General features: G+C 43.9%; 1 protein-coding gene across 4 annotated transcripts in view; it reads left to right on the top strand.

The window, feature by feature from the left end:
* Positions 1-13,906, top strand: part of LOC124522056 (EF-hand calcium-binding domain-containing protein 13-like) — a 44,237-nt gene that overhangs the window by 7,180 nt on the left and 23,151 nt on the right. The window contains exon 2 of one of the 4 annotated variants that reach the window (XM_047093240.1): positions 5,072-5,257. The exons of 2 other annotated variants lie outside the window; for them this stretch is intronic. In XM_047093240.1, coding sequence (XP_046949196.1) covers positions 5,180-5,257 — 78 coding nt within the window. In that variant the 5' untranslated portion in view covers positions 5,072-5,179. Of the gene's footprint in view, positions 1-5,071; positions 5,258-8,838; positions 9,167-13,906 lie in introns of those variants that run through there. One more of the 4 variants, XM_047093243.1, reaches the window with a different exon arrangement.

Below are 13,906 nucleotides of genomic sequence, written 5' to 3'. Positions count from 1 at the left end.
ACCAGCATCACCTCTTTACCTTCTACGTCCACACTCTCACCGCTGTAGACATTTGCTACATACTGGGAATTTCTTTCATGACCGGACACTCTTCCTCCCAGGGAGAGTGCTGTGATGAGAGCCAGAGATCTGGCCTCACCCTTCAGGCCCTCTGCCCCTTGTCCAAGGCACCCCCCCCCCGCCCCTACACCCAATCTGGTGCTTCTGTGTGCTACATCCATCCATGGGGCTGATTGCACTTATCTACTTCTTGGCTGTCTTGTGAAGGAATCATTCCCATGGGTCTCTGAGTCTGCTGGGCATATGTGCCACATTTAGAATGATGGGCCAGTTGAATCAGCGTGTGTGGCCTATTCTCCTATGGGCTGGGCAACCTCATTTTAACTCAGTCTTTAATCTGAGAGGCCACAAGTGCAGTTTTATTTTATTTTTCTCATTGGGTCACCTGAAACCATGATGAGGCTTGCTTAATCTAAAGGAACATGTCCAGAAACACATTTGCATTATATTTTGTAGTTTTATTTGAGGAGGAAGGAGCATATTTAAAAAAAAACAACAACCCCACACAGACTTGGGATGGATACAGACCCTCCCACTTGGCATCATTCATAGGGAGTTGCTGCCCATTTGCTGGATCTGTAGGGGCTCTCTCATCTGGGAGCCTGTGGGGATGGCCCCACGGGCATGCTGGGCCATTTCTGAGCAGGAGGGGTACAAGTGGTTCTTTTCTCCTAGCAGTTGCTTCCTTGGTGTTCACATTGGTCTAAACATTAACGACCACCCTCACCCCCTATTCATCAGGAAAAAGGAAAGAGCTATAGACAGTGGTCTGACGATCAGAAAATATAAGTCCTGGCCTCATTGTTGCAGCTGAGGAAGCTTTACCCTTAATTAAGGCAAGCCTCTCTTCCTTCCCTTCGGGGCTCAGTTTTCTAGTTTGAAAAATGATAGTTGGGACCAGCCAGTCTGGAAGGTGTCTTTCAATATCGATAATCTGAGATGCTGGGACTTACTGTGGCATCAGACATACAGTCAAGATTCCGTGAGATGTTGATCCTACTTTTTTTGTTGTTAAGTTGGGAGATCTGAGAGACCGGCTTTTGCCAGAGCGGATGTCATTCCACATCACCTTTCTCAATGAAAAAGCCTCATTCTGGCCTCTCTTAGAGCCCCTTCTCCGATGTTTGTTAGCAGTCACATTTCCTAATGTAGCACTCAAGCTCCACTTAGTTTATTATTCCTTAGCTCACTTTGCACACATTTGCATCCACATATAAGGGAGAGGAATCCATTAAGAAGTAGCTGAAATGTGTATTCTGTATTCGTGTGTTAACACTGAGAATAAGCCTTGGAATTAGGAGTAGGGCAAATGACTGAGCCTTGTCTCACCCATGGATTACTCTTTACTGAAAGGGATGGTAGTACAGTAGAGGGGTAAATGGGGGAGGGGAGGGTCGATAATGAATCCAAGAAGTTTAGAACCTAACTATACCCTCTGGCTACTGAGACAAGAGTCCATTAAAGCAGTAGTTGGACCTTTTCTTTAGATAAGATGGTTTATATGAAGACACTATATCAAAGGAGGAAGAACATATATTTAAAGGATGAAAAAAGCAGTAGGACTCTTCTCTGAGCTTCTGGAAGGAGACTCCTAGGCTTTAAAAAGGCGCCGGGTGGTCCAGTTAGGTGTTTGACTTTGGCTGAGGTCATGAACTCGCGTTTCGTGAGTTCCAGCCCCACATCAGTCTCTGTGCTGACAGCTCAGAGCCTGGAGCCTGCTTCGGATTCTGTGTCTCCCTCTCTCTCTGTTCCTCCTCTGTTCACGCTCTCTCAAAAATAAATGAAGATTAAAAAAAAAAAAAAAGACCAATACTCTTTGTACGCGGGGAGAACCTGTAGCTGTGTTCGCGAGACAGCAAATGGCAGTCAGTTTGGGCATCGCGTAGGGTGAACATCTAAATAGTATTTTGGTATCAGCACAGCCCAAAGAAGTTATTTATTTGTGCTCAGCTCATCTGGAGAGAATTTATGTTCAGTCTCAGGGTGTGTGGATAGTAATGGGAAGCTTGGGATGCTCCTGACAAGTTGTCACATAACGAATCCCATCTTTCTCTCTCAGATATTCCTAGACCATCCATGATTTCAAGATCCTTCTCTTTGTTAGGTATTCCTGGTTGAAATGACTTAAGTGCCTTCCTGACTTCCTAACCACCCCCTCTGTTTGAATTGTGCAACAGTAAATTAAATGTGCTTTCCAAAAAGAATTGACCTAAGGCTGCCCAGTTCTTCCTGTGTTGTTATTTCTGTTTTCTTTGGGTGAAAAGAGTAAATGTCATCGCCTCAAAAATGATTATTTTAGAACAAGCCTGTTCCCAAATGTAACCAAATGATGACCACCACGGGGACTGAAGTTTACTCCAGAACCCAGAGCGTTTCTTTAGACTTTCAGAATGTTTTCAAACTGAGTAGGTTATTGCTGTTCTAAGAGTTGGAGTTTTTTGTCTTTTAATTGGGGATTTTTTAGGAACTTGTGCAATCTCAATAGAACAGACTGTCAGTGTAGCCTAGGTTTTGTTTGCAGGAGGCATAAATCAGTACAATAAAGGCTTGATGGCAGATTATTGACAGGATCATTTAAATGCCCAGCTTTAGGGGCGCCTGGGTGGCGCAGTCGGTTAAGCGTCCGACTTCAGCCAGGTCACGATCTCGCGGTCCGTGAGTTCGAGCCCCGCGTCGGGCTCTGGGTTGATGGCTCAGAGCCTGGAGCCTGTTTCCGAATCTGTGTCTCCCTCTCTCTCTGCCCCTCCCCTGTTCATGCTCTGTCTCTCTCTGTCCCAAAAATAAATAAACGTTGAAAAAAAAAAAAATTTAAATGCCCAGCTTTAGGGGGAAAAATGCCCAACTTTTATTTAAGGAATTGGGTCTCAAAATGGGGTTTGAGGACCAGCAGCCTCCATATCACCTGGGAAGTTGTTAGGAATAAAAATGCACAGGCCACGCCCCAGGGCTACTAACTCAGAAAATCTGAGATGGGGCCGGGCCCAGTGTTGTGTTTCAGCAAGCCCTCCCTGTGATTCTGCTGCTGACTCAAGTTTGAGAACCATTGACTTAAGAAGTCACTTACCTGTCCTTCTGGCTTACTAAGTTTGCAGTTAAGTCATCTCAGTTCCTAAAAGATTATGAATATAGCTTGGCGGGTATATTAAGAGAACCGAATATCTACCCACACAAAATGAAAATCCACTTTTGATCCATTTTCCAAATTAAGTGATCAGAGGCTTCTGGTTCCCTCACAGCCACAAATTCCCATGAAAAACTAAAAGAAGTACTAGATCAAAATCACAGGGAAAGAAACCCAACTAACAGGATACTTGGCAGGCATCTAAGAAAACCTTTTATTCACAGGAGATGGGATGACTATCGAAATTATTAGCATTATCACTTTATAGGGTAAGACTCTAGAATTTGCAACTTCACTTTCTGCTATTTAAAATGTATTGAGCATCGACAGTGTGGGGTTGAAGTACTTTATAGCACACTCATCATCTTTGCCTTTGGGTCTTACATTCCTTAAATACGTGCATTTTTAAAAAACATTACAGTGCATGACGTCGTAAAAGGATTATGTGAACACACACTGAGACCTTTTATGGTGAAATTTTGTAGGTACACTGTGTTTTATTTACTTCATGGTAACTGATGAATAAATATCTGGGTAAAATGGAGGACTTTATGTGAAAATGAAATGAAAAGCTACATATCAAATCATATTTGTAATCCCCTAACTCTTGGCCTGTGTAGTCTGAACTCTACAGTAACAGCCATGTAATGACCACTGGGATCAATTACAAGCAAGTTGTCTTGGAATTACAGTGCATTCATTTTTCACACTGATGTAAGGAAACTAACATGCTGTGCAAGAAAACCATGTAATGCTTGTTGAAAAATAATTTCTATTTGGTTTTGTAACATATTTCTTGAAATATCTATTTCTGATATTTTGTAGTTTGACTAAAGCACACAGGCAGTTTTATTTATTTATTTTTTTCAAATTTTTTTATTTTTTATTTTTGGGACAGAGAGAGACAGAGCATGAACGGGGGAGGGGCAGAGAGAGAGGGAGACACAGAATCGGAAACAGGCTCCAGGCTCTGAGCCATCAGCCCAGAGCCCGACGCGGGGCTCGAACTCACGGACCACGAGATCGTGACCTGGCTGAAGTCGGACGCTTAACCGACTGCGCCACCCAGGCGCCCCGCACACAGGCAGTTTTAAATGCTTGTGATTGGGGTTATCTATATTGTTAAATTTTAAGGGGTGCCTGGATGGCCCAGTCAGTTAAGTGTCCGACTCTTGGTTTTGGCTTAGGTCATGATCTCACGGTTTGTGAGTTTGAGCCCCACATTGGGCTCTGTGCTGATGGTGCAGAGCCTGCTTGGGATTCTCTCTCTCTCTCCCTCTCTCTCTGCCCCTCCCCCACTTGCTCTGTCTCTTTCACAAAAATAAACTTAAAACAAATCCACTTAATGAGACTATCCAAGAAGAGTTAGCATGTGAAAAGAAAATTATAGGTCAGTTAACATGATTGTGTTCCTTGCGATTGCTGCCATAGTGCTGTCTCTCTAAACTTTTGCACAGAGAAGACATTTTCCGTCAGCTGTGTATTTTCTGACAATACACGGGAGAATGCTCACAGAATAGAAGCATTTAGAAAGCAACATTTAGGAGATTTAACAGCCTTCAGGCAAAATCTCCACAGTAAATTGTTCTTTATCAGTGTCCCTGAAAACAGCTTTGTAAGAAAAAAAAATTTCGCAATTCATTGTGGGTTGTTTTTTTTTTTTTTTCTATTAGTTGGGTTTTCCTGTGACTCATACAATTGGCATGATTTCTTTGGAGAGATCAGAGTGCTGGGTGTGTAAATATCATTCGGTGGCCAATGAAGAGATTGGTTAGGAAAAATGTTAATGGATCTATGCTCAACTTTGCTTCTCCTGACCCTTATAATCCCCCATTGTGACAGAGGTTGCTAATTGTGCCCCCATATGTGTTTTCCTCTTCTCACATAAAGTCAGAACTCCTCACTTCCAGTTGGACACATGGCTGCCTGGAATGGATACTATGTCTCCAAGCTTCTCGTGCAGCTAGGCTGCCCTGTCCATCTTGTAGACAGATGTGAATGGAAGGGGTGCATACCACGTCCATCGTGAGCCACTTAAGAAGGGAGCATGCCTCTCCTCTCCCCTTCCTTCTTCAGGTAGGCCGACTCTAGAGATAATAGCTAGAACTTAAGCAGACCTCACGGATCAGGATGGGACCTGAGGGATTGTGGTAGTTATCTATTGCTGCATAATAAATTACCCCACGATTTAGCAGCTTAAAACCACAAACGCGATCTTGCAGCTTTTGCGGCATGTCAGCTGGCTCCTCCCTAAGTGCGGAAGCCAAGAGAGAGCCAGGAGGAAGCTGCAATATCTCTTGTGACCTAGTTTTGTACGTGTCACGTCAGCATTTCCACCATACTCTATTCGTTAAGTAGCCCGCTACAACTAGTCCACATTCAAGAAGCGTGGACCAGATGCCACTTTTTTTAAAAAATTGTTTTAAATGTTTATGCTTTGAGAGAGAGAGAGACAGAGACAGAGTATGAGTGGGGAAGGGGCAGAAAGAGAGAGAGGGAGACACAGAATCGGAAGCAGGCTCCAGGCTCTGAGCTGTCAGCACAGAGCCCGACGCAGGGCTAGAACTCATGAACCTAGATGCCACTTCGTGAAGGTATGAGCGCCGTGGTAGATAAAATTGTTGCCCCTGCCCATCCCCCTCTCCCAAAGGCACCCATGTTCTAATCCCCAGAACCAGCGAATATGTTACCTGGCATGGAATAAAGAATTTTGCTGATGTAATTAAGGGCAGAAACAGGGAAATTTCATGGATTATGTGGATAGCCTTAACACAATCATAAGGGGGTCAGAGTGAGAATAGGACATGTAATGATGGAAACAGGTCAGTATGAGGTTGCCACGAGTCAAGGGATGCAGAAGCCTCTAGAAGCGGGAAAAGGTAAGGAATAGATTTTCCTTTAGAGCCTCCAGAAATGCAGCCTTTGTAAGGCCAATTTTGGACTTCTGACCTCCAGAAATGTAATAAGTTGAAGTTTGTGGTAAGTTGTTACAGTAACAAGAAACTAATACACCAAAGAACTTGTGGACATAGTTCAAAACTGCCACAGTCCACCCTCTGGTCACTACTTATTCATAGTTCCCTCACTTGCAACAAGTGCTCCCTCTTCCCAAGGACCCCCCAAGGTCTTATCTCATTATAGCATTCACTCAAAGTCCAGAGTCTTGTCCTCTAAATAGGTCCTGGGGCAGAAGAGTCTTCTTGGATATAGTTCCTTACATTTGGCCACTTGAGTATAGTGCCTCTTAAGCTGAAGTCCTGTGAACTAAAGGAAAAAGCTATACGCTCTCTTCCTGCAACGACCAATTAAAATGGCAGGACAGATAGGGAGACATTCCAGTTTCAAGGGGCAGAAAACAGGTTTGCAGAAGCCCCCAGTCCATAGCAGTTCTGAAAGTCACTTGGGTATAGGCTGGCAGTTCCATATGAAAGGCCTGGGAATAATTCTCCATGGATTTTCATTCTATCTTCTAGGCTTGTGGTTTTACCCTTGAAGCCATCTTTATTCCATTAAAGGTAGCATGTATTTACGTGGAAATAGTTTTCTCAGCCTGCTTCCTGCTTATAGAGCTTGAGGGTCCAAAGACCTCTTTCCTTTTCATGCTCTGACTCCTTCAGCCCAAGCTGGCAGTGTTTGTGACAATTACAATACTCTTTAAAAAAAAAATTATGAATCTCCTGCAAATCTTGATTGGGTTTCAGTCCCATAAAATAAAAGCCCTACCCATAAATATCTTTGAGTTAAATCTTTTGCTACCTCGGGCTTCTGCAGAAGGACAAAAGCCTTAAGCTTCTTAGAAGCCATATTATTTGAATGAGAGGATCCAAGAAGCATAACCTTAAAATCTTTTGAGAGTCTTTTGCCTGTGATATCTCCCTGAAGCCACCACTGGAATAAATGCCAGTGGAGCTGTAAAATAGAAGACTGTGTCCTTGCAACTATGGTTAGCAATATTCACCCTTGGGTGACCATCTCTGAACCTCTCGAATGTGAGACATAAAATTCTATCTTGCTTAGGCCACTGTTATTTAGGGATTTTCTGTTAGGTGAAAGAATCTAATCCTAACTACTATACTCTTGGTGCTATTTGGTGAGCGTCTCTGAAACTAATACAGTAACTAACTCATCAATAGACTCAGTACTAACAAAGTACAAGTGCTCAAGATTGTGAAGCGTCCACAATCTGGTGATCAGACGGACTGAAACCATGATAATGCTTACACGTTAGAAGTTGATGTCTTATGAATAGATGGAAAATGGGCTCAGCTCATTAACAGAGGTGGACTGTAAACAGTGTGTGTGGGGAAGTGGGGAAGTAGGGAATGGAGGGTGGGGTGTTTACAAAAATAAAGGACATGGTCTCAGCACTCATTACTTACAGACTGTTGAGGGAGATAAAACACGTACATGTTAAAAGTACTAAAGAATGCCTACACAACAGGATTTGAGATATAAACGGGCACAAGTATCTCTGAAGTAATTAAATGTTTTAACATTTTTTGAGCACTGCATAAACATTTTTGAATTATCACAATTCTGAACGAATGAGAAAACTGAGGCTTAGAGAGCTTAGTTTGCCCCACTGCACACAGTAAATAATTAGGATAATTGACTCAATAATTGAATTTGCATAGATCCAGCTCTAAAGTCCACGCTGCTCACCACAATGTTAACAACGGAGAGCTCAGGTTGGCTCAATCAAGGTGAATTTTACCTTTTTGAAAATTTACCTTTATACCTCAAATCATGAGCTTTAGGGGGAAAATATTTGCAAAACGCTCTCCGCTTGACAGAACATTTACGACTCTAGTGTAGCAAAAACCTTAAAAATGATTAATTTCACTGTCTTGGATTCGTACAACGTTTTAGCGACATAATATCTGGGGCAAGCCGTGAAAAATCGCTTTGTGTCTTTTCCCAGTAACATTTCATCTGCAGCATGCACACACACAAGAAATTGATCTTCGAAGAAACACAAAGCATCTCTTCCCAAAGTAAGCGTTAGTCCTCTGAAGGGCAGCCTGGAACCGATTTCAGCAAAGTGTCGGGACAAAGAGCTCTGCGCTGTTTTCCGGTACAGAGCGGTAGAAACCAAGAAGGATGGAATGTTTTCGAAGGCAGGGCGGGAAGTCTTCAAAGGATGGATACAGGATAATCCTGAAAAGATGTCAGACTGGGGCAGGGCACTGCACCAGGGAACGAAGAGAGCTGCAGGAAGGGTAGGGAGTGTGGGACGGACGGCGAAATCCAGGTGCCGGGAGGACAGCGCGCGGGGAGGAGCTCGCGTCTGGGCCGCCGACGGGGCCAGGTGAGGTCACAGGCCCTTGTGAGGTGGGGTGGAGCCGCGGGGCCGCAGCGCTGTCCAGTCGGCGCGGAGGCGGCGGCGAGCTCAGCCGCTCCCCGCTGCTCCGGAGCCCCTGCGCGGTGGCGGAGGCGGTGCCGGTGCCGGTGCCCTGGATCCCGCACTCTTCCAGCGCGGGCCGTTCAGTGGGCGGAGCGTCGGCCTCGGTCAGGTGACCTGGGGGCGGGGCTTCGTCGCGTGGGAGCTCGGGAAGGCGGCGCAGCGAGAGCGCCGGCCACGCGGGGGGGTGGGGGCTGAGCGGCCTGCAGCTAGGACCTTCGGATCCCGTGGGGCTAGGGCCTCGGCCCGTGAGGCGGGAGGAGGGGGACACCCTTGGGAGCCTGAGGGGGTTCACGGTGGGACCCCCCCCCCCCCGGGGACACAGGTGGAGAGGCAGGACTTGCCGAGGAGCGTGCCACCCGGTGTGAGGGACAACGTAGAACAATTACGGAGATGGACGAAGGTTCCAGAAGGGGCAGCGATGTGACTGGGCGGCCGGGCACTAAAGGGGCAGACGCGGCTGGATCCGATGGTGCCTCAGAAATGGTGGTGGTTCTAGAAGGGTGGAGGTCATGGTGGCTGGGAAGCTTCCCTGCTTCTTGAGCAAACCCTCAAACCTCTAGTAGAGCACTTGTTTTCATCTGGTGAGTAGTTTGACGTGTTCACAGGTCTACTCGCTTTCTTCGCCAGAAGGCTAAACGAGCAGGGCCTGTTGGAATGTTCCACAGCACAGGTTCTTCCATGAAGTGGAAGTTCAGTCAGTATTGTTAAAGGTGGCAGTTGGGGGTGGTGCCGGTCGTGTGTGAACGTTAAGGGCAACGGGTGCAGTGAAGAGGTGTCTGCAGTTGCTGTTAATGGACGTTTGCCGTCATCGCTGCAAGGGAAGTGAGGGAAGAAGTGAGGGGGCGGCTTGGAAGGGAACCCAAATGGAAAGAGTAGAAAGTACTTTGCAGAAGGCTGTCGCCCTTGGGTGATGGGAGGGAAGCAGATGTGGAGGTGGTGGTAACTCAGCAAGTGAGAAAGTGCAGTTGTGAAAGCGCAATGCAAACATCAGAGCACTAAATACAAAATAAAGTTAGATTCTCCATATTTCTGCCTAGCTGTGCCTCTGGGTTTACTAAGCAGCAGTGTAAATTTAGTGAAAGTATCCCTGGAGTTGGGAGTCAGGGACCTGAATTTTGCTACTATGTTGTGTACGTTGTGTGAGCAAATCACAATCTTTCTATCAGCTTCCTTATATATAATTAAGGTATTAGACCAGAAATATTTCTTTTTTTTAAATGTTTGTTTATTTTTGAGAGAGAGAGAGAGTACAAGTTGGGCAGGGGCAGAGAGAGGAGGACACAGAATCTGTAGCAGCCCCAGACTCTGAATTGTCAGCACAGAGCCTGATGTGGGGCTCAAACCGCCCCCCCCACCGCCCCCCCCCCCCCCCGCGACTGTAAGATCATGAGCTGAGCCGAAGTCAGAAGCTTAACCCACTGAGCCACTCAGGCACCCCTGACCAGAAAGATTTCTGAAATCATCCTAGCTCTGTTGTGGATTCTATGATTTCATGTAACAATAAGCACTCCTCCCCAACTTCATTTAGGGCTTTTAAAGTTTGTTTATTTAAATTTCAATACAGTTAACATAAAGTGTTAGTTTTAGGTGTACAATATTCAGCAATTGTATACATTACTTAGTGCTCATCATAAGTGTACTCTTAATCCCTTCAGCTATTTGACCCATTCTCCACCCACCTCCCCTCTTGTAACCATTAAGTTTATTTTCTATAGTTAAGAGTGTTTCTTGGTTTGTCCCTTTTTTTCCCTTTGTTTCTTAACATATGAGTGAAATCTTGTGGTATTTGTCTTTTCTGACACATTTCACTTAGCATTATACTGTCTAGCTCCATCTGTGCTGTTGCAAATGGCAAGATTATTCATTCTTTTTTATGGCTGAGTAATATTCCAGTGTGTGTGTGCGTGTGTGTGTGTGTGTGTGTGTGTGTGTATGTATACCACCTCTTTATCCATCCATCTATCAATGGATAGATGGGCTGCTAACAGTTGAGCTGCTTCCAAAATTTGGCTATTGTAGATAATGCTGCAGTAAACATAGGGGTGCATATAGTTTTTTAAAAAAATTTAATGTTTATTTTTGAGAGAGAGAGACTGAGCGCAAGCAGGGGAGGGGCAGAGGGAAAGGGAGACACAGAATCTGAAGCAGGCTCCAGGGTCTGAGCTGTCAGTACAGAGACCAATCAATGTGGAGCTTGAACCCACAAACCATGAGACCATGACCTGAGCCAAATTGGTTGCTTAACTGACTGAGCCGCCCAGGTACCCCCATATATCTTTTTGAATTACTGTTTTTGTATTCTTTGGGTAAATATCCAATCGTCTGATACTGGATCATATAGTAATTCTATTTTTAACTTTTTAAGGAAGCTCCATACTGTTTTCCATAGTGGCTGCACCAACTTGCATTCCCACCAGCAGTGCACAAGGATTCCTTTTTCTCTATATCCTCACTAACATTTGTTTCTTGTGTTTTTGAATTTAGCCATTCTGACAGGTGTGATGTGATATCTCATTGTGCTTTTGATCTGTATTTCCCTGATGATGAGTGATGTTGAGCATCTTTTCATGTGTCTGTTGGCCATCTGTATGTCTTCCTCCCCTAATTTTAATGTATGTATTAAATTATAAAATTTTGAAAATTCTATACTCTGCCAAGGAATGGAAAACCCTTTAATAATAATATGATAGCTTGATCTACATGGGGACTGAATCAGTCATGATACTTAAAAAAATACTTGTGATGTATCAGACGGTTTTGCATTTCCTTCTTTTTGGGAGTTTTTGATGAATCAGATAGTGACCACCAAGATGTAAGGGAAAATGAGGAAAGACTGTGTATCTGGGAATGTGGTGGGCAGAACAAAGGTATGGCTGGTGGTGGTGGTTTTCTCTCTTCGCTCTCCTAGTACTACTGGGACTAGAGGGTGAGTAGATGACCCCTTCTTGATTCTCATAGGTGCTTCCAGACATTTCTTCGTTCCATTTTCAAAATGCTCAGTTTTGCATCACGCATTATCAGATTATACCACCCACTACCACTCCTTGTTGCTTTAGTTAAATTTCAGCTCCTGGCTTTCTGCTGCTCTAACTGTACTCCTGTCATGATTCTTGTGACTTTAGCATTCATGTAGATGATCCTTCCAGTACTCTGATCTCTCAGTTCCTGTCTTCCACAATTATTTCACCTTTCCTCAGTCACTTGTCCCTTTTTCGTATTCTCAGTATGAAAAATTAATTCTCAATTAATTTATTAATTATTGCTAATTTCTTACTGTGCCTTATTTGGAAATTAAACTTTATTGTAGGTATTTGTGTTTAGGTAAAAACAATATATACTGGGTTTGGTACTCTGTAGTTTCAGGCTTCCATTGGGGGTCTGTGAACAGGTCTCCATGCATAAGGTGGGGGAATACTGTGTGCCATTCTCCAACCATCACATTCCTGTCTTTCAGGCTCACTCTGACTCTAATAATCCTTGGACGCCACCAGGATCTTCAGTCTACCTTTTTTTTTTTTTTTTTTTTTTTTTTAGATGTCACTCACTGTCTCTCATACTTATTTCCCACCCACCTACTCCGTTTGTTACATGGTCAATAATTAAAACCATTCCCTTTCATTTCCCCCCCAGTTTCCTTATCACATTTTCAGTTCATTTTACTTTCTTGGCTAAGTCATAATCTTAGATTAAATCTAGATCTCTGCATTGAACACAGCTAGAGAAAAAAACCACAACCATGCTTCCTGGTTTCACTTTAAATTCACTGTCCTTTCCTCAAGGGATCCTTGAGGCTGCCCAGCAACTTTATCAGGTACCCCTGGGCTATTAATTCTTCCATTCTCCTAGATGACTGTTATATAACAATACCTCTGTCCTCAAACCTCTAGCATCTTCTCTCACATCCTTGTTCTCAGTTGATTATGCTGCTTCCTGTTTCACTAAGAAAACTAAAGCAATCGAGAGCAGCTGGCTGGCTCAGTCAGTAAAGCATATGAGTCTTGATCTCAGGGTTGTGGTTTCAAGCCCCACATTGGGTGTGGAGCCTACTTAAAATCATATATATATATGAAATAATAAACGCTTATCTATATATCAAATAATAAAAGAGAACTCAGCAATCAGATGATTTCCATCTTAAAAGTTTATATATATAATATGGATATTAAATAATAAAAGAAAACTCACAGCAATCAGATGATTTTCACAAGCCTCTACAACCACATCTACTTACTTGGTCTTCATGTAATTAAGCCCAATTAGTCTGTCATGTCTCCTATTATTATAAGTATATTCTCAGGACAGACCCTGCCCTTGTAAATCTCATCTCCTTTATCCTACTTGAGAATATTGTTTCAGTAATTCTCCCCTCCAGTGTGATCAATTTTTGCTTCTCTACTAGATTATTCTTATCAGCGTATGAACATGCCTTTATTTTCCCCCATCTTCAACCCTTGTAACCCCTTTGCCCCTCAGCTACTACCTCATTTCTTTTCCCCTTTAAAGCATACTCTTTGAAAGAGTCCTCTCTTCTGTTTGTCTCTGTTTTCTCTCCTCTGTTCTCTCTTGAACTCACTCCAAGGACATTATTTCCTTACCATACTACCCAAATGGCTCCTCTTAGGGTCGTTAGTGTCCTCCATGTTGGAAAACCTAATCAGCCATTCAGTACTCCTCTCACTTCACCTGTTGGCAGTATTTGTCACAGCTGATTACTCATTCTTCTTTTTTTTGAAATTTATTTTGAGAGACAGAGAGAGCGAGCAGGGTAGGGGCAGAGAGAGAGGGAAAGAGAGAATCCCAAGCAGGCTCTGCACTGTCAGTGCAGAGCCTGATGGGGGGCTGGACCTCATGAACCTTGAGATCATACCCCGAGCTGAAATCAAGAGTCAGACCCTTAACCAACTGAGCCACCCAGGCAATTACTCATTCTTCTTTTGGAGTACTTTTTTCCACTTGGCTTTTAGGAATCTAGCCCCACCTGGTTATCCTCTTTGTGACGACTAGAGTGATCCTTTCAGAAAGGACTTTACATCATGTCATCTCCCTTCTCAAAACGGTCTCACGGCTTCCCATCTCAGAGCACAAGCCAGAGTTTTTACAATGATTTAAGGGCCCTCTATTTCTGCCCCCCTTCCTTGACCCCTCTGATCCCCACTTCTTTCACTTTGCTTTTTCTGCTTTAGCTTTATGGGCTTTCCCACTGTTCCTTGAACAATGAAGCTGCTTCTTACTTCTGAGCCTAGGTACTTGCTTTTCTCTGGCTGAAATGCTGTCCCCTAAGATATTCATTGGCTTCCTACTTTCATGCCTTCAGATCTGTA

This window comes from Lynx rufus, unplaced genomic scaffold (assembly GCF_022079265.1).
Source record: "Lynx rufus isolate CCGP_SWC_20201006 ecotype Redwood Valley unplaced genomic scaffold, mLynRuf1.p SCAF_34, whole genome shotgun sequence".
NCBI classification, from domain to species: Eukaryota; Metazoa; Chordata; class Mammalia; order Carnivora; family Felidae; genus Lynx; species Lynx rufus.
Note: the sequence above shows the minus strand (reverse complement) of the source record. Positions and strands in the feature narration are given on the sequence as shown.